At 42.5% G+C, this 20,446-nt stretch overlaps 5 protein-coding genes across 5 annotated transcripts; all 5 read left to right on the top strand.

Moving 5' to 3' along the window:
- The first annotated feature begins 653 nt into the window (after positions 1-653).
- LOC133410751 (NAD(P)H dehydrogenase [quinone] 1-like) lies at positions 654-2,934 on the top strand. Its single transcript, XM_061692246.1, has 6 exons — positions 654-681; positions 792-971; positions 1,491-1,621; positions 1,702-1,815; positions 2,408-2,509; positions 2,638-2,934. The coding sequence occupies exons 1-6, from the start codon at positions 678-680 to the stop codon at positions 2,932-2,934; spliced, it is 828 nt and encodes a 275-aa protein (XP_061548230.1). The 5' UTR covers positions 654-677.
- A 2,029-nt stretch (positions 2,935-4,963) lies between these two features.
- Positions 4,964-7,146, top strand: LOC133410641 (NAD(P)H dehydrogenase [quinone] 1-like). The gene is made up of 5 exons (XM_061692051.1): positions 4,964-5,183; positions 5,826-5,956; positions 6,037-6,150; positions 6,680-6,781; positions 6,850-7,146. The coding sequence occupies exons 1-5, from the start codon at positions 4,964-4,966 to the stop codon at positions 7,144-7,146; spliced, it is 864 nt and encodes a 287-aa protein (XP_061548035.1).
- Positions 7,147-9,687: 2,541 nt separating this feature from the next.
- LOC133410640 (NAD(P)H dehydrogenase [quinone] 1-like) lies at positions 9,688-11,827 on the top strand. The gene is made up of 6 exons (XM_061692050.1): positions 9,688-9,691; positions 9,801-9,968; positions 10,600-10,736; positions 10,817-10,930; positions 11,361-11,462; positions 11,531-11,827. The coding sequence occupies exons 1-6, from the start codon at positions 9,688-9,690 to the stop codon at positions 11,825-11,827; spliced, it is 822 nt and encodes a 273-aa protein (XP_061548034.1).
- A 1,969-nt stretch (positions 11,828-13,796) lies between these two features.
- Positions 13,797-16,168, top strand: LOC133410639 (NAD(P)H dehydrogenase [quinone] 1-like). The gene is made up of 6 exons (XM_061692049.1): positions 13,797-13,806; positions 14,589-14,768; positions 14,952-15,082; positions 15,163-15,276; positions 15,702-15,803; positions 15,872-16,168. Exons 1-6 carry the CDS (start codon positions 13,797-13,799, stop codon positions 16,166-16,168), a joined length of 834 nt encoding a protein of 277 aa, XP_061548033.1.
- A 1,536-nt stretch (positions 16,169-17,704) lies between these two features.
- On the top strand, positions 17,705-19,841 carry LOC133410760 (NAD(P)H dehydrogenase [quinone] 1-like; the record flags this gene model as incomplete). The annotated part of the gene is made up of 5 exons (XM_061692260.1): positions 17,705-17,894; positions 18,525-18,655; positions 18,736-18,849; positions 19,375-19,476; positions 19,545-19,841. Coding segments are annotated over 5 exons (834 nt in total), but the record flags the coding sequence as incomplete, so codon positions are not given.
- Between the last annotated feature and the right edge of the window lie 605 nt (positions 19,842-20,446).

Below are 20,446 nucleotides of genomic sequence, written 5' to 3'. Positions count from 1 at the left end.
CCTTGGATACAATTAAAATACACAATAGACTCTCAGTACAATTCATTGTTGAATGCCTGTTGATTTGATCTGGTCATTTAGTGTTTTTTTTTTTTTTTTCTAAAATCGGAAATGTTCCTTTCCAGTGTCAAATGGTTGCCAACTAAATGTGCAGGCAAGGGATTAAGTAGCATTTGACAAAACAATAAAGGTAACCTGTATAATAAAATAGGGTTAGTGTCTGGGTTTAACCTTTAGATCAGAGATGGGCAATTTTGTGACCCGTACTTGGAATGACCCCTCAACTAATTTTAGGGGGAAATATTTTATTTTTAAAATTTTAACCACGGTTGAGGAAATGTGGCCAGTTCCAAAACTTGTAGTGCACCCTAGATTAATTTTACGGTAAAAAAAAAAAAAATATATATATTTTTAAATTTTAAAAATGTGGTAGAGGAAACTGAGAATTTGAGAAGGGAGACAATATTTATCTATCTATCTATCTATGGAATGTATATCGTTCTTTCTGTCAATCTAACTATCTGGGTGTCATCTGATTGGCAGATGGTGTTAATTGCTGATTGCCAGCACCTGAGAACCAATTCGTCACCAGGTATAAAAACCCTTCACAGCTTGTGTTGGTCACTTCAGCAGCTCTTCACCCTCACTGTGCGTGCGTGGCAGCAGCTGATTTGGAAATGGGTATGGTTGGTTCCTTTTGAGTGTTCGTTTGCTTTTCATGAGCTCAGTGACAAGCTACAATGATTTGCTTATGTTGTTAATATGTTTTCTTGCTGTCTTTTTAAATCTAGCTTTGGCAGAAAAGAAGGCGCTGATTGTGTATGCCCACCAGAGCCGCGGCTCTTTCAACGCTGCTGCCAAAGACATTGCTGTGGATGTTCTCACCGCTTCGGGCTGCACGGTGACTGTGTCCGACCTCTATGCTATGAAGTTTAAAGCCACCGCTACAGCTGAGGACATCATTACTGAGGGTAAGGAAAGCTGTCTGTTCTTGTTTAGCTGGTGCTTTTATCTGAACTAAAAATTGTTAACTTATGCAACCAGACCAAAGTTTCCAGACTGCAGCACAATGCAAAGTTAGCCAATCTTTTCGTTTGTCAAACTGAAGTGACAAGGTACCCATCTATAGCAGCTGTACTGTACCGCATAGTGGAATTCATCTGCCACCTCTAACTTTAAAGAGCAAATGCCAGGTGTACCCACTAGCATGTTTTGGTTACACAAAACTATGGGCTGGCTGCACAAGAGTGCTTTTGAATGTTAACATTTAATTTGTAATATTTCTAAGTGTTAATTTCCTTTATCCACAGGTTAGAATGTGAATAAATCCCCTCCCACCCATAAGGCAATGAAGGGGGCAATACTCAAGGGTTATACTTGTTGCAATCACCAATCTGTATGAAATATTAAATCACTATTTGTGTAAGCGGCCACCAGGTGAGGCACTCTCTCCATTCGCTCCTAATATGTCATCTCCAACTTGTCCTCAGGTGAGGTCAAGCAGGCTGAGCACTTCCATTATGCCAAGGAGACCAAAGTGGCGTGGGAAGAAGGAAAACTGTCCGCTGACATCACCGAGGAGCAACGGAAACTCTCAGAGGCCGATCTCATCATCTTCCAGGTAGTCTGGCAAGGGGCATTAAAGTTCCTCATCAAGCAGTGCCTGTTTGTGTCACTGAGCACAAGTGAAATGGTTTTCAGTTCCCAATGTACTGGTTCAGTCTGCCCGCCATCCTGAAGGGCTGGATCGACCGGGTGTTCGTGCCTGGCTATGCGCACTCCAAAGAGAAGCGGTACAGTCGGGGCATCTTCAAGGTGAGGTGTTTAAACTGGATTCATTACGTGTAAAGTGACTGTTTAAGGTGTCGACAAACTATAGCTTGTGAGCTGCCTGTCAGAAACTCTGCCATTTGAAATTTGGCCCAACTGTTGTCTCAGGCTAATTTAAATGCTACACTTAGTTTCTGCCCAGGTGAAGAGCTGCGTTTTTTTTTTTTTCAGAACCAGTTTTCAAAGCTAAGCAAAGCTGCAGTGTTGTTGGCTTGACAGATTGAAATTTGCTTCTGAAAACTGGCACTGCCCAAAATGCCTACAATGTGCTCTCTATGGGGGTGGGGGGGGGGGGAATGCAAAGTGACAGTTCATGGCTATTATTTTAGTGATGCCAACTTAAGTAATCAGACTTTGATTATAATGTATGATTGTCCTTTATCGGGCAGTCATTCATGGCAACTTAAAACTGTAGTCTCATTTGCACACTCTCCACTCATGGGAATTTGTTAGACAGGAATGCTGCCCCACCCAAAGATTTTTAAACGGGGTTGTGTGGAGGTGGTAAGTGTAACTTCTGGTAAAGCTGTTTGGCCCACAGCAGCAGAATGATTCTTAACCTGTTCCCCTCCTACAGGACAAAAGAGCTGTGCTGTCTTTCACTACGGGCTCTCAGGAGTCAATGTTCAGTGCTCATGGCATCAATGGTGACATGAATGTAACACTCTGGCCGATTCAGGTATTTTGCACTTGACACATTGACTGCTTTAGAAGTCTATCTGTTAACTGGGAAGGCTGGCAGTGAATGAGTTAATATTGCCAGTCTTTCTCAATGACTGCAAATGCTGAACATGTACATTTCAACAGAATGGCATACTGCACTACTGTGGCTTCAAAGTTCTGGCACCTCAAATCTTCTGGGCTCCATCTCATGTCCCCCAGGAGGCCCGTGGCGCCATGCTCCAGGCTTGGCGCAGACGCCTTGAGGGTCTCCTGGAAGAGGCCCCGCTGTGTTTCACACCCATGGACTGCTTTGACGACGAGGGCTTCCAGCTGAAGCCAGAGGTCCAGGAGAAGCAGGCCGGCAAGAAGTTTGGGCTCACTGTGGGCACCCACATGGGACTGGCTGTACCACCTGACAACCAGATGAGGGCTGGTGTCTAAAGTTTATCAACTTTATTAATAAAAAGCCTCAACCAGACTTGACTTTGTATTTAATATATTGGTGCCTACTAATCTGTGTGGCCAAAATGTAAGCTCTGCCTGGTGCAATAAAATATATGCTACAGATTAAAGGTTTTGGAAGAATCTATTGAATAAGGTGGCTCCAAACTTGACAACTTCTGCCTTGCCTTTGAACACTTGGGCTGCGTATGCTGGTGTATTTTGATAGTTTGCGCTATTTGTTTTAGGTGATACTTGGTGCAATAAGTTTAAGGAAGTTTGTTCTTTAGCCTTTGTCCTCATTAGGGCTACCTGTGAATAAAGTGTAAAAAAAAAAAAACATTTCAGAAAACAAATTAAAGACGAAACACTTAAACATTTCAGGAAACTAAAGCAGAAACACTTACAAAAAAATTACAATTACAGACATGTGGAAAGGGAGGGGCCCATTTCACAGACCTCTTGGAAATCTCACAGCCTTTCTCTGCAAGACCCGCTCTGCTTCAACATGATTGGCTCCTGCATCGCCGCAAGGGAAGGCTATGCAGATGGAACGAGATGTGCATCCCAAATAGTGGTTGTATATACGGATGCCCTGAACAGTGAGCCGGTATAGGCGTTTGATACTGTGTATACAATATCTTGTACTTGATTACATTTCTTAAACCATAAAAAGATTAAGAGTTAAGGAAGATCAGGTTGCCAAAGAGAGAGGATGCTGGTTAGAATTAAAGGGAATGTGTGGATATTCTTACTGAGCGAGGGCTCTACCTTCCATACGTTCTGGTCACAAGCTATGCTTTTTCGACAGGCACATTATGAACATAGTTCAGCATTGATGTTGAACATTTGGTGCTTTACGTACTATTTATATGGCTTGAGGCAAGGCAACTCTGCGGTACGACTCACAAACCCAAACTGGGAAAATTTAACAGTTGGACATGCATTCAAAATTATAGAGGTCAGATTTGGTTATAGTGCCTTTTAGGTTCATCCTTAAATTTCACCCGAAAGCACCATTTTCCTACCTTTTGGGAGTTGTGAGAAATATATACATTGGATGGAAAGTAATAGCCATTCAGAGGCCTAAGGAAGTAATTTGGGTTAGTAGAATCATTTGTGGACTTGGCTCAAGACTTAAAGTAGTGCTTTCTTCCTTAGATTCAATTAAAATACACAATGGACTCCCTTGGTACAATTCATTCTTGAATGCCTGTTGATTTGATCTGGTCATCATTTCGAGCTGTTTTTTTCCCAAAACGGGAAATGTTCTTTTCCAGTGTCAAATGGTTGCCACCAAACTAACTGTGCAGGCAAGGGATTAAGTAGCATTTGGCAATACAATAAAGGTAAAATGTATAATCAAATGAATAGTGAAATTACTGAGTTTAACCTTTAGATCAGAGATGGGCAACTGTGCGACCCGTGAGCACACATGGAGTGGCCCCTCAACTAATTTTAGGGGGAAATGTTTTATTTCAAAATTGTAAACATGGTAGAGGAAATGTAGCCAGTTCCCACCCTCGATTAATTTCACGGCAAAAAAAAAAAAACAAATCGAATTTTTACATTTTTAAAATGTGGAAGAGGAAACGTGGCCAGCACCCACACACGCTGTGGGAATTTGAGAAGGGAGCCAATATCTAGCTATCTATCTATCTACCGATCGATCGATCTATCTATCTTTCGATCTATCTTTCTAATCTATCGATCGATCGATCGACCGATCTATCTATCTATCTATCTACCTATCTATCTATCTATGGAATGCATATCGTTCTTTCTGTCAATCTTACTATCTGGGTGTCATCTGATTGGCAGATGGTGTTAATTGCTGATTGCCAGCACCTGAGAATCAATTAGTCACCTGGTATAAAAACCCTTCACAGCTTGTGTTGGTCACCTCAGCAGCTCTTCACCCTCACTGTGCGTGTGCGGCAGCAGCTGATTTGGAAATGGGTACGGTCGGTTCCTTTTGAAAGCTTGTTTGCTTTTCATGATCTCAATGACAAGCTACAATGATTTGCTTATGGTGTTAATATGTTTTCTTGCTGTCTTTTTAAATCTAGCTTTGGCAGAAAAGAAGGCGCTGATTGTGTATGCCCACCAGAGCCGCGGCTCTTTCAATGCTGCTGCCAAAGACATTGCTGTGGATGTTCTCACCGCTTCGGGCTGCACGGTGACTGTGTCCGACCTCTATGCTATGAAGTTTAAAGCGACCGCGACAGCTGAGGACATCATTACTGAGGGTAAGAAAAGCAGTCTGTTTCAGTTTAGGTGGTGCTTTTATCTGAACTAAAAATTGTTTACAAAAAGAAACCACTTCATCTTAACACTTGTGTGCAGAGTGGACAACAAACAAAGTGTTTTTTTTTTAATTATTTTTTTTAAATCTCTGCCAAAAGTGACCTGTTGTTTCCAGACTGCGGTGCAATGTAAAGCTAGCCAATCTTTTAGTATGTGTGGTATTTATTTTTGTATTAAGTTGGTTAGAATGCAGGACAGTTTAACATTGTTATACTCAAGAAACTGGAAAGAAATGACTATGCATTCCAGCATATGTACTGATATAGTATATTGTAATTCATAAGTCTTGAGCACCTGCCAATTTTAAAGGGAAAATACCTGTTGTACCTGCTAGCACATTTTGGTTACACAAACTTATGGGATGGCTGCACTAGGGGCTTTTGAATGTTAAACTTGCATTTGTAATATTGCAAAGTCTTAATTTCCTGTATACATAAGTTAGAATGTGAATGAATTCCTCCATTACGCAATGAAGGGGGAAAAATACTAAAGGGTTATGCGTGTTGCAATCACCAATCTGTATTAAACATAAAATCACTTGGTGGGGCATTTCCCCTAATATGTTGTCTCCAACTTGTCCCCAGGTGAGGTCAAGCAGGCTGAGCACTTCCATTATGCCAAGGAGACCAAAGTGGCGTGGGAGGAAGGAAAACTGTCCGCTGACATCACCGAGGAGCAACGGAAACTCTCAGAGGCCGATCTCATAATCTTCCAGGTAGTCTGGCAAATGGTTTTAAGGTTCCTCATCAAACGGTGCCCATTTGAGTCTCTAAGCACAAGTGCAATGGTTTTCAGTTCCCCATGTACTGGTTCAGTCTGCCCGCCATCCTGAAGGGCTGGATCGACCGGGTGCTCGTGCCTGGCTATGCGCACTCCAAAGAGAAGCGGTACAGTCGGGGCATCTTCAAGGTGAGGTGTTTAAACTTGATTCATTACGTGTAAAGTGACTGTTTGAGGTGTCTACAAAATATAGCTTGTGAGGTGCCCATTAAATGTCTGACATTTTAAAATTTGGCCCTACTATTGTCCGAGGCTAATTTTAAATGCTACCCTCAAAGTTTCTGCCTGGGTGAAGAGCTGCAGTTTTTCCTCAGAACCATAGTTGCACTACATGGAACCACTTTTACGAGCTGCGGTGTTTGCTTCTGGTAACTGGCACTGCCCAAAATGCCTACCAATGTCCCAACTGTAGGGGAAAAAATGCAAAGTGACTGTTCATGCCAATGTAGTGACTGACTGGTTCAAATGTATGCTTGTACTTTATCTGGGAGTCATGATTCATGGCAACTTAAAACTAGTCTCATTTGTGCACTAGTGTGGGATTTGTTAGACAGGAAAGCTGCCCCCACCCAAAAACATTTCAATGAGGTGGTAACTGGTATATTATCTGTTTGGCTCACAGCTGCAGAATGAGTCTTAACCTGTTTTCCTCTTCCAGGACAAGAGAGCTGTGCTGTCTTTCACTACTGGCTCTCAGGAGTCCATGTTCAGTGCTAATGGCATCAATGGTGACATGAATGTAACACTCTGGCCAATTCAGGTATTTTGTGCTTAATAGTGCTCGTCTTGGTCAATGACTGCAAATGCTGAACATTTACATTTAAACAGAATGGCATCCTGCACTACTGTGGCTTCCAAGTTCTGGCACCTCAAATCTTCTGGGCGCCATCCCACGTGCCCCAGGAGGCCTGCGCCGCCATGCTCCAGGCCTGGCGCAGCCGCCTTGAGGGTCTCTTGGAAGAGACCCCGCTGTGTTTCACACCCATGGACTGCTTTGACGGAGAGGGCTTCCAGCTGAAGCCAGAGGTCCAGGAGAAGCACGCCGGCAAGAAGTTTGGGCTCACTGTGGGCACCCACATGGGACTGGCTGTACCACCTGACAACCAGATGAGGGCTGGTGTCTAAAGTTTATAAACTTAATAAAAAGCCTCAACCAGACTTGACATTTTGTATTTATTTCATAAATTTGGGCAAAATGTCACCTTGGTCTGGTGCAATAAAAGCTATGCCACTGATCAAAGGTTTTGGAATTTATTGAATCAAGTGGCTCCAAACGTGACTAAAACCACTGCCTTGTCTCTGAACACTTGGGCTGACTATGCTGGTGTATTTTAATGGTACTTTGGGAGCCTTTTGTTTTAGGTGATACTCTGTGTGAGAAGTTTGAAGAACTTTGTTGCATAGCATTTTGTTGTCATTAAGGCTTCCTGTGAGCTAAAGCATATCACAGCTGACTAGTCAAGCAGTGGGGTGTGGTTGCTCGGTGCACTCTTTGCACAACAAGATTTTCTCAGTGGCTGCTGACCTTGGTGTCACAGTATCAGCAGCAGGTTAAGACAGCTATGGATAGACACGGGGAAAGTGGTGGTGGGGGGGGGAAACAGAATTTTGCTGTTCAGGTCCTCTTTAGAAGTTGTGCAACAAAAGTAATGGGAAACTTTAACAGTTGGATGTATGCATTCAAAAGTGTAGTGTTCAGATTTGGTAATAGTGCCTTTGAGGTTCATCCTAAAGTCCCATTTCCTATCTTTTTGGGAATAGTGTAAACTCCATGCATTGGGTGTCAAGTAATGTATAGCCATTCAGAGGCCTGGGAAAAGTAATTTGGGTTTGTCAAATTTGTGGATTTGGCTCGAGACTCAAAATGGTTTCCTCCTTGGATAGAACTAAAATATACAATGGACTCTACAATTCATTCTTGAATGCCTGTTGATTTGATCTGGTCATAATTTAGAGCCATTTTTTTTTTTTTTTTTTTTTCTAAATAGGAAGTTATTTTCCAGTGTCATGCTTGCCAAGAAACAGGCAAGGGATTAAGTAGCATTTGGCAATACAATAAAGGTAATCTGACGAATAAATATATAATGAAAGTGAAATTATTTCCCTTTTGATCAGGGATGGGCAACTGTGACCCGTGAGCACACAAGTGGCCCCTCAATTAATTTTAGGGAGAATTTTTTTTATTTTGGCCCGCACGGTGGGAGACTGGTCAGCACATCTGCCTCACCGTTCTGAGGACCGGGGTTCAAATCCCGGTCCCACCTGTGTGGAATTTGCATGTTCTCCCTGTGCCTGCGTGGGTTTTCTCCAGGCACTCCGGTTTCTTGCCACAGCCCACAAACATCATGCATGGTCGGTTGATTTAAGACTCTAAATTGCCTGTAGGTATGAATGTGAGTGCGAATGGTTGTTTGTTTATATGTGCCCTGCGATTGGCTGTCAACCGGTTCAGGGTGTACCCCGCCTCTCACCCGAAGATAGCTGGGATTGGCTCCAGCAGCCCGCGACCCTCGTGAGGAGAAGCGTGAGAGTAAATGGATTGATGGATTTTTTTTATTTTATTTAAAAACTTTTAAACATAGTAGAGGAAATGTGGCCAGTTCTCCCACACACAAAGTGGCCCCTCGATTAATTTTAGGGCAAAAAAAAAAGATAATTGAATTTTTTAATTTTAGAAACGTGGCCAGCGCCCACACACGTGAGAATTTGAGAAAGGAACCAATATTTATCGATCGATCGATTTATGGAATATACATCGTTCTTTCTGTCAATCTAACTATCTGGGTGTCACTGTTTGGCAGATGGTGTTAATTGCTGATTGCCAGCACCTGAGAAACAATTAATCACCCGGTATGAAAAAAAACCTTCACAGCTTGTGTTGGTCGCCTCCAATTAAAATATACAATCCACTCGCTGCAATTCATTGTTGAATGCCTGTTGGTTTGATTTGGTCATTTATTTATTTATTTATTTATTTCCCCCCCAAAAATAGGAAATGTTCCTTTCCAGTGTCAAATGGTTGCCAACTAACTGTGCAGGCAAGGGGATTAAGTAGCATTTGGCCATATAATAAAGGTAATCTGTACAATGAAATCGTAAAATTACTCCGAGTTTAACCTTAAAATAAGAGGTGGGCAACGGTGCGACTCATGAGCACACTTCGGGTTGCCCCTCAACTAATTTTAGGGGAAAATGTTTATTTTTATTTTTAAATTTTTAAACATGGTAGAGGAAACGTGGCCAGTTCCCAAATTTGTAGTGGCTCCTCGATTAATTTTACAGCAAAAACATATTTTTTAAATTTAAAAAAATGTGGTCGAGGAAACTGAGAATTTGAGAAGGGAGCCAATATCTATCTATCTATCTATCTATCTATCTATCTATCTATCTATCTATCTATCTATCTATCTATCTATCTATCTATCTATCTGTCTGTCTGTCTGTCTGTCTGTCTGTCTGTCCATCCATCTATCAATGGAATGTATACCGTTCTTTCTAACAATCTTACTATCTGGGTGTCATCTGATTGGCAGATGGTGTTAATTGCTGATTGCCAGCACCTGAGAAACAATTCGTCACCCAGTATAAAAACCCTTCACAGCTTGTGTTGGTCACCTCAGCAGCTCTTCACTCTCACTGTGTCCGCTGAAGCAGCTGACTTTGGAAATGGGTACGGTCGGTTCCTTTTGAACGCTTGTTTGCTTTTCATGTTCTCAGTGACAAGCTACAATGATTTGCTGAAGGTATTAATTGTTTTCTTGTTCTCTTTTTAAATCTAGCTTTGGCAGAAAAGAAAGCGCTGATTGTGTATGCCCACCAGAGCCCCGCCTCTTTCAACGCTGCTGCCAAAGACATTGCTGTGGATGTTCTCACCGCGACGGGCTGCACGGTGACTGTGTCCGACCTCTATGCTATGAAGTTTAAAGCCACCGCTACAGCTGAGGACATCATTACTGAGTGTAAGGAAAGCTGTCTGTTCTAGTTTAGGTGGTGTATTTATCTGAACTAAAAATTGTTTACAAAAAGAAACGACCACTTCATCTTAACACTTGTAACAGCGTGGACTTGAAATCAATTTTTGTTAAAATCTGTGCCAAAAGTGACCTGTTGTGTCCAGACTGCAGCAAAATGCAAAGCTAGCCAATATTTTAGTTTGTGTAGTAATTTTAGATTTTGTATTAAGTTGGTTTGAATTCAGGACAGTTTTACACTTCTAACATTGTTAAACTCAAGAAAATAGAAAAAATGATGTCAAGTATAGTGTAATTCATAAGTCTTGAGCAGCTGCCAACTTTAAAGGGAAAGTACCTGCTAGCATGTTTTGGTTACACAAAACTATGGGCTGGCTGCACTCGGGGCTTTTGAATGTGAAACTTGCATTTGTAATATTGCGGTCTTAATTTCCTGTATACACAGGTTAGTATGTGAATGAATTCCTCCATCATAAAGCAATGAAGGGGGAAAAAATACTCGAGGGTTATACATGTTGCAATCACCAATCTGTATTAAATATAAAATCACTTGGTGTAACCAGCCATCAGGTGGGGCATTTCCCTTAATATGTTGTCTCCAACTTGTTCTCAGGTGAGGTCAAGCAGGCTGAGCACTTCCATTATGCCAAGGAGACCAAAGTGGCGTGGGAGGAAGGAAAACTGTCCGCTGACATCACCGAGGAGCAACGGAAACTCTCAGAGGCCGATCTCATCATCTTCCAGGTAGTCTGGCAAAGTGTTTTAAGGTTTCTCATCAAATGGTGCCCATTTGAGTCTCTAAGCACAAGTGCAATGGTTTTCAGTTCCCCATGTACTGGTTCAGTCTGCCCGCCATCCTGAAGGGCTGGATCGACCGGGTGCTCGTGCTTGGTTATGCGCACTCCAAAGAGAAGCGGTACAGTCGGGGCATCTTCAAGGTGAGGGGTTTAAACTGGATTCATTACGTGTAAAGTGACTGTTTGAGGTGTCTACGAAATATAACTTGTGAGGTGCCTGTTAGAAAATGTAGTTGCACTACATGTAACCACTTTGCAGAGCTGCGGTGTTTGCTTCTGATAACTGGCACTGCCCGAAATGCCTACCAATGTCCCAACTGTAGGGAAAAAATGCAAAGTGACTGTTTTATACCAATGTAGTGACTGACTGGTTCAAATGTATGCTTGTACTTTATCTGGCACCCATGATTCATGGCAACTTAAAACTGTAGTCTCATTTGTGCACTAGTGTGGGATTTGTTTGACAGGAAAGCTGCCCCCACCAAAAAACATTTAAACGAGGTGGTAAATGGTATATTATCTGTTTGGCTCACAGCTGCAGACTGATTCTTAACCTGTTCTCCTCCTCCAGGACAAGAGAGCTGTGCTGTCTTTCACTACTGGCTCTCAGGAGTCCATGTTCAGTGCTCATGGCATCAATGGTGACATGAATGTAACACTCTGGCCAATTCAGGTATTTTGCGCTTAATATTGCCAGTCTTGCTCAATTACCACAAATGCTGAACATTTACATTTCAACAGAATGGCATCCTGCACTACTGTGGCTTCCAAGTTTTGGCACCTCAAATCTTCTGGGCTCCATCCCACGTGCCCCAGGAGGCCCGCGTCGCCATGCTCCAGGCCTGGCGCAGCCGCCTGGAGGGTCTCTTGGAAGAGACCCCGCTGTGTTTCACACCCATGGACTGCTTTGACGGAGAGGGCTTCCAGCTGAAGCCAGAGGTCCAGGAGAAGCACGCCGGCAAGAAGTTTGGGCTCACTGTGGGCACCCACATGGGACTGGCTGTACCACCTGACAACCAGATGAGGGCTGGTGTCTAAAGTATATCAACTTGATTAATAAAAAGCCTCAACCAGACTTGACATTTTGTATTTATTTCATAAATTTGGGCAAAATGTAAGCTTGGTCTGGTGCAATAAAAGCTATGCCACTGATCAAAGGTTTTGGAATTTATTGAATCAAGTGGCTCCCAACTTGACTAAAACCACTGCCTTGTCTTTGAACACTTGGGCTGACTATGCTGGTGTATTTTAATGGTACTTTGGGGGCCTTTTGTTTTAGGTGATACTCTGCAAGAAGTTTGAGGAACTTTGTTGTTTAGCATTTGTTGTCATTAAGGCTGCCTGTGAGCTAAAGCATATCCCAGCTGACTTTGGTCAAGCAGTGGGGTGTGGTGGCACTCTTTGCACAACAAGATTTTCTCAGTGGCTGCTGACCTTGGTGTAACTGTATCAGCAGCAGGTTAAGCTGGATATGGAGAGACACGGGAAAAGTGGGGTGGGGAAAAAAAATAAATAAAAAATTTGCTGTTCAGGCCTTTTCTTTTTTAGAAGTTGTGCAAAAAGTACTAAGAAAATTTAACAGTTGGATGTATGCATTCGAAAGTGTAGTTTTCAGATTTGGTTATAGTACCTTTTAGGTTCATCTTAAATTTCACCCGAAAGCCCATTTCCTACCTTTTTGGGAATAGTGTAAACTCCATGTGTGTCAAGTAATGTATAGCCATTCAGAGGCCTGGGTAAAGTAATTTGGGTTTGTCAAATTTGGATTTGGCTCGAGACTCAAAATGGTTTCCTCCTTGGATAGAATTAAAATATACAATGGACTCGCTACAATTCTTGAATGCCTGTTGATTTGATCTGGTCATTTAGAGCCTTTTTTTTTTTTTTTTTTTAAATAAGTTATTTTCCAGTGTCATGCTTGCCAAGAAACTAACTACAGGCAAGGGATTAAGTAGCATTTGGCAATACAATAAAGGTAATCTGATGAATATATAATGAGGTGAAATTACTTCCCTTTAGATCAGGGATGGGCAACTGTGTGACCCGTGAGCACACGGAGTGGCACCTCAATCAATTTTGGGGAGAAAATTTTTATTTTGGCCAGCATGGTGGGAGACTGGTCAGCACATCTGCCTCACAGTTCTGAGGACCTGGGTTCAAATCCCGGTCCCACCTGTGTGGAGTTTGCATGTTCTCCCCGTACCTGCGTGGGTTTTCTCCAGGCACTCCGGTTTCCTGCCAGATCCCACAAACATCATGCATGGTCGGTTGATTTAAGACTCTCAATTGCCTGTAGGTGTGAATGGTTGTTTGTTTATATGTGCCCTGTGATTGGCTGTCAACCGGTTCAGGGTGTACCCCGCCTCTCACCCGAAGATCGCTGGGCTAGGCTCCAGCAGCCCGCGACCCTCGTGAGGATAAGCGTTAGAGTAAATGGATGGATGGATTTTTTAAATTTTATTTTCAACATCGTAGAGGAAATGTGGCCAGTTCTCCCACACACGAAGTGGCCCCAAGATAAATTTTAGGGCAAAAAAAAAAGAAAATTAAATGTTTTAATTTTAGAAACATGGCCAGCTCCCACACGAGAATTTGAGAAAGGAGCCAATATTTGTCGATCGATCTATGGAATGTATATCGTTCTTTCTGTCAATCTAACTATCTGGGTGTCGTCTGATTGGCAGATGGTGTTAATTGCTGATTGCCAGCACCTGAGAAAACAATTCTTCACCAGTTATAAAAAACCCTTCACAGCTTGTGTTGGTCGCCTCCAATTAAAATATACAATGCACTCGCTACAATTCATTGTTGAATGCCTCTTGGTTTGATCTGGTCATAATTTCGAAATTTCTTTTTTCTTCCAAAAATAGGAAATGTTCCTTTCCAGTGTCAAATGATTGCCAACTAACTGTCCAGTCAAGGGATTAAGTAGAATTTGGCCATACAATAAAGGTAATCTGTATAATGAAATCGTAAAATTACTCTGAGTTTAACCTTAAAATAAGAGATGGGCAATGGTGCGACCCATGAGCACACTTGGAGTTGCCCCTCAACTAATTTTAGGGGAAACATTTTTTATTTTTTATTTTAAAATTTTTAAACATGGTCGAGGAAACGTGGCCAGTTCCCAAAGTTGTAGTGGCCCCTACATTAATTTTACGGCAAAAAAATATTTTTTAAATTTAAAAAATGTGGTAGAGGAAACTGAGAATTTGAGAAGGGAGCCAATATCTATCTATCTATCTATCTATCTATCTATCTATCTATCTATCTATCTATCTATCTATCTATCTATCTATCTATCTATCTATCTATCTATCTATCTATCTATCTATCTATCTGTCTATCTGTCTGTCTGTCTGTCTGTCTGTCTGTCTGTCTGTCCGTCTGTCCGTCTGTCCGTCTGTCCGTCTGTCCGTCTGTCCTGTCTGTCTGTCTATCTGTGGAATGTATATAGTTCTTTCTGCCAATCTTACTATCTGGGTGTCATCTGATTGGCAGATGGTGCTAATTGCTGATTGCCAGCACCTGAGAACCAATTCGTCACCAGGTATAAAAACCCTTCACAGCTTGTGTTGGTCACCTCCGCAGCTCTTCACTCTCACTTTGTCTGCTGCAGCAGCTGACTTTGGAAATGGGTACGGTCGGTTCCTATTGATTGATTGATTGATTGATTGATTGATTGATTGATTGATTGATTGATTGATTGGTTGGTTGTTCGCGGTTCACGATCTCAGTGACAAGCTACACTGATTTGCTTATGGTGTTAATTGTTTTCTTGCTGTCTTTTTAAATCTAGCTTTGGCAGAAAAGAAGGCGCTGATTGTGTATGCCCACCAGAGCCCCGCCTCTTTCAACGCTGCTGCCAAAGACATTGCTGTGGATGTTCTCACCGCGACGGGCTGCACGGTGACTGTGTCCGACCTCTATGCTATGAAGTTTAAAGCCACCGCTACAGCTGAGGACATCATTACTGCGGGTATGGAAAGCTGTCTGTTCTAGTTTAGGTGGTGCTTTTATCTTAACCAAAAACTCTTTATGGAAACCAACCACTTCATCTTAACAGTTGTGTGCAGAGTGGACTTGAAATCATTTATAAAAAAAAAAAAATCTCTGCCAAAAGTGACTTCCACCTAATATGTAGTCTCCAACTTGTCCCCAGGTGAGGTCAAGCAAGCTGAGCACTTCCATTATGCCAAGGAGACCAAAGTGGCGTGGGAGGAAGGAAAACTGTCCGCTGACATCACCGAGGAGCAACGGAAACTCTCAGAGGCCGATCTCATCATCTTCCAGGTAGTCTGGCAAAGTGTTTTAAGGTTTCTCATCAAATGGTGCCCATTTGAGTCTCTAAGCACAAGTGCAATGGTTTTCAGTTCCCCATGTACTGGTTCAGTCTGCCCGCCATCCTGAAGGGCTGGATCGACCGGGTGCTCGTGCCTGGCTATGCGCACTCCAAAGAGAAGCGGTACAGTCGGGGCATATTCAAGGTGAGGGGTTTAAAATGGATTCATTACGTGTAAAGTGATTGTTTGAGGTGTCTACAAAATATAACTTGTGAGGTACCTGTTAGAAAATGGAGTTGCACTACATGTAACCACTTTACAGAGCTGCGGTGTTTGCTTCTGATAACTGGCACTGCCCAAAATGCCTACCAATGTCCCAACTGTAGGGAAAAATTACAAAGTGACTGTTCATGCCAATGTAGTGACTGGTTCAAATGTATGCTTGTACTTTATCAGGCAGCCATGATTCATGGCAACTTAAAACTGTAGTCTCGTTTGCGCACTAGTGTGGGATTTGTTTGACAGGAAAGCTGCCCCCACCAAAAAACATTTAAACAAGGTGGTAAATGGTATATTATCTGTTTGGCTCAACGCTGCAGACTGATTCTTAACCTGTTCTCCTCCTCCAGGACAAGAGAGCTGTGCTGTCTTTCACTACTGGCTCTCAGGAGTCCATGTTCAGTGCTAATGGCATCAATGGTGACATGAATGTAACACTCTGGCCAATTCAGGTATTTTGCGCTTAATAGTACCAGTCTTGCTCAATGACCGCAAATGCTGAACATTTACATTTCAACAGAATGGCATCCTTCACTACTGTGGCTTCCAAGTTCTGGCACCTCAAATCTTCTGGGCTCCATCCCACGTGCCCCAGGAGGCCCGCGCTGCCATGCTCCAGGCCTGGCGCAGTCGCCTTGAGGGTCTCTTGGAAGAGGCCCCGCTGTGTTTCACACCCATGGACTGCTTTGACGGAGAGGGCTTCCAGCTGAAGCCAGAGGTCCAGGAGAAGCACGCCGGCAAGAAGTTTGGGCTCACTGTGGGCACCCACATGGGACTGGCTGTACCACCTGACAACCAGATGAGGGCTGGTGTCTAAAGTATATCAACTTGATTAATAAAAAGCCTCAACCAGACTTGACATTTTGTATTTATTTCATAAATTTGGGCAAAATGTCACCTTGGTCTGGTGCAATAAAAGCTATGCCACTGATCAAAGGTTTTGGAATTTATTGAATCAAGTGGCTCCCAACTTGACTAAAACCACTACCTTGTCTTTGAACACTTGGGCTGACTATGCTGGTGTATTTTAATGGTACTTTGGGAGCCTTTTGTTTTAGGTGATACTTGGTGTAAGAAGTTTGAGGAATTTGTTGTTTAGCATTTGTTGTCATTAAGGCTGCCTGTGAGCTAAAGCATATCCCAGCTGACTTTGGTCAAGTCATGGGGTGTGGTTGCTAGGTGCACTTGACAACTCTTTCCACTACAAGATTTTCTCAGTGGCTCCTGACCTTGGTGTCACAGTATCAGCAGCAGGTTAAGATGGCTATGGAGAGACATGGGAAAAGTGGGGTGGGGGAAACAGAATTTTGCTGTTCAGGTCCTTTTTAGAAGTTGTGCAATAAAAGTAATGGGACAATTTAACAGTTGGATGTATGAATTCAAAGGTGTGTTGTTCAGATTTGGTTATAGTGCCTTTAGGTTCATCCTAAAATTTCACCAGAGCCCCATTTCCTACCTCTTTGGGAATCGTGTAAACTACATGCATTGGGTGTCAAGTAATAGTTCAGACGCATGGGAAAAGTAATTTGGGTTAGTCATTTGTGGATTTGGCTCAAGACAAAATGGTTTTCTCCTTGGATAGAATTAAAATATACAATGGACTCTACAATTCATTCTTGAATGCCTGTTGATTTGATCTGGTCATTTTTATTTTTCCTGAAAATAAATGTTCCTTTCCAGTGTCAAAGTGTTGCCAACTAACTGTGCAGGGAACGGATTAAGTAGAATTTGGCCATACAATAAAGGTAATCTGTATAATGAAAAAGTAAAATTACTGAGTTTAACCTTAAAATAAGAGATGGGCAACGGTGCGACCCATGAGCACACTTAGAGTTGCCACTCAACTAATTTTAGGGGAAATCTTTTTATTTTTTTTATTTTTACACATGGTAGAGGAAATGTGGCCAGTTCCTAAATTTGTTGTGGCCCTGAGATTAATTTTACAGCAAAAAAATAATTTTTAAATTTAAAAAATGTGGTAAACAGAATTTGAGAAGGGAGCCAATATCTATCTATCTTTCTATCTATCCACCTATCCATCCATCCATCCATCTATCAATGGAATGTATATCGTTCTTTCTGCCAATCTTACAATCTGGGTGTCATCTGATTGGCAGATGGTGTTAATTGCTGATTGCCAGCACCTGAGAACCAATTAGTCACCCGGTATAAAAACCCTTCACAGCTTGTGTTGGTCACCTCAGCCGCTCTTCACTCTCACTGTTTCCGCTCTAGAAGCTGACTTTGGAAATGGGTACGGTTGGTTCAGTTTGAACGCTTGGTTGCTTTTCATGATCTCAGTGACAAGCTACAATGATTTGCTTGTGGTGTTAATTGTTTTCTTGTTCTCTTTTTAAATCTAGCTTTGGCAGAAAAGAAGGCGCTGATTGTGTATGCTCACCAGAGCCCCGCCTCTTTCAACGCTGCTGCCAAAGACATTGCTGTGGATGTTCTCACCGCTTCGGGCTGCACGGTGACTGTGTCCGACCTCTATGCTATGAAGTTTAAAGCCACCGCTACAGCTGAGGACATCATTACTGCGGGTAAGGAAAGGTGTCTGTTCTAGTTTAGGTGGTGCTTTTATCTGAACTAAAATTTGTTGACAAAAAGAAACAACCACTTCATCTTAACACTTGTGTGCAGAGTGGACAACAAACAAAGATTATTAAATCTTTTTTTTTTTTTTTTTTTTTTAAATTAAATCTCTGCCAAAAGTGACCTGTTGTTTCCAGACTGCAGCGCAATGTAGAGCTAGCCAATCTTTTAGTATGTGTGGTACTTATTTCTGTATTAATTTGGTTAAAATGCAGGACAGTTTAACATTGTTAAACTCAAGAAAATGGAAAGAAATGACTATGCATTCCAGCAGATGTACTGATATAGTAGATTGTAATTCATAAGTCTTGCGCACCTGCCAATTTTATAGTGAAAATACATGTACCTGCTAGCACATTTTGGTTACACAAACTTATGGGATAGCTGCAGTAGGGGCTTTTGAATGTTAAACTTGCATTTGTAATATTGCAGAGTCTTGAATTTCTCCATCATAAAGCAATGAAGGGGGAAAAATACTCTCTGCAATCACCAATCTGTATTAAATATAAAATCACTTAGTGTAACCAGCCATCAGGTGGGGCATTTCCCCTAATATGTTGTCTCCAACTTGTCCCCAGGTGAGGTCAAGCAGGCTGAGCACTTCCATTATGCCAAGGAGACCAAAGTGGCGTGGGAGGAAGGAAAACTGTCCGCTGACATCACCGAGGAGCAACGGAAACTCTCAGAGGCCGATCTCATCATCTTCCAGGTAGTCTGGCAAAGGGCTTTAAGGTTCGTCATCAAACTGTGCCCATTTGAGTCTCTAAGCACAAGTGCAATGGTTTTCAGTTCCCCATGTACTGGTTCAGTCTGCCCGCCATCCTGAAGGGCTGGATCGACCGGGTGTTCGTGCCTGGCTATGCGCACTCCAAAGAGAAGCGGTACAGTCGGGGCATCTTCAAGGTGAGGGGTTTAAACTTGATTCATTACGTGTAAAGTGACTGTTTGAGGTGTCTACAAAATATAGCTTGTGAGGTGCCTGTTAAATGTCTGACATTTTAAAATTTGGCCCTACTATTGTCAGAGGCTAATTTTAAATGCTACCCTCAAAGTTTCTGCCTGGGTGAAGAGCTGCAGTTTTTCCTCAGAACCATAGTTGCACTACATGGAACCACTTTGCAGACCTGTGGTGTTTGCTTCTGATAACTGGCACTGCCCAAAATGCCTACCAATGTCCCAACTGTAGGGAAAAAATGCAAAGTGACTGTTCATACCAATGTACTGACTGGTTCAAATGTATGCTTGTACTTTATCTGGCACCCATGATTCATGGCAACTTAAAACTGTAGTCTCATTTGGCACTAATGTGGGTTTTGTTAGACAGGAAAGCTGCCCCCACCAAAAAACATTTAAACGAGGTGGTAAATGGTATATTATCTGTTTGGCTCACAGCTGCAGACTGCTTCTTAACCTGTTCTCCTCCTCCAGGACAAGAGAGCTGTGCTGTCTTTCACTACTGGCTCTCAGGATTCCATGTTCAGTGCTAATGGCATCAATGGTGACATGAATGTAACACTCTGGCCAATTCAGGTATTTTGTGCTTAATAGTGCCCGTCTTGCTCAATGACTACAAATGCTGAACATTTACATTTCAATAGAATGGCATCCTGCACTACTGTGGCTTCCAAGTTCTGGCACCTCAAATCTTCTGGGCGCCATCCCACGTGCCCCAGGAGGCCCGCGCCGCCATGCTCCAGGCCTGGCGCAGCCGCCTTAAGGGTCTCTTGGAAGAGACCCCGCTGTGTTTCACACCCATGGACTGCTTTGATGGAGAGGGCTTCCAGCTGAAGCCAGAGGTCCAGGAGAAGCATGCCGGCAAGAAGTTTGGGCTCACTGTGGGCACCCACATGGGACTGGCTGTACCACCTGACAACCAGATGAGGGCTGGTGTCTAAAGTATATCAACTTGATTAATAAAAAGCCTCGACCAGACTTGACATTTTGTATTTATTTCATAAATTTGGGCAAAATGTAAGCTTGGTCTGCTGCAATAAAAGCTATGCCACTGATCAAAGGTTTTGGAATTTATTGAATCAAGTGGCTCCCAACTTGACTAAAACCACTACCTTGTCTTTGAACGCTTGTGCTGACTATGCTGGTGTATTTTAATGGTACTTTGGGAGCCTTTTGTTTTAGGTGATACTCAGTGTAAGAAGTTTGAGGAACTTTGTTGCGTAGCATTTGTTGTCGTTAAGGCTGCCTGTCAGCTAAAGGATATCCCAGCTGACTTTGGTCAAGCAGTGGGGTTGCTAGGTGCACTTGACAACTCTTTGCATATAAGATTTTCTCAGTGGCTGCTGACCTTGGTGTCACAGTATCAGCAGCAGGTTAAGATGGCTATGGAGAGACACGGGAAAGGTGGGGTGGAAAAAAACTCACTGAATTTTACTGTTCAGGTCCTTTCTAGAAGTTGTGCAACAAAAGTACTAAGAAAATGTAACAGTTGGATGTATGCATTCAAAAGTGTAGTGTTCAGATTTGGTTAGTGCCTTTTTAGGTT

This window comes from Phycodurus eques, chromosome 12 (assembly GCF_024500275.1).
Source record: "Phycodurus eques isolate BA_2022a chromosome 12, UOR_Pequ_1.1, whole genome shotgun sequence".
Taxonomy (NCBI): Eukaryota; Metazoa; Chordata; class Actinopteri; order Syngnathiformes; family Syngnathidae; genus Phycodurus; species Phycodurus eques.
The sequence above is the reverse complement of the archived record's forward strand: the minus strand, read 5'-3'. Positions and strand labels throughout refer to the sequence as shown.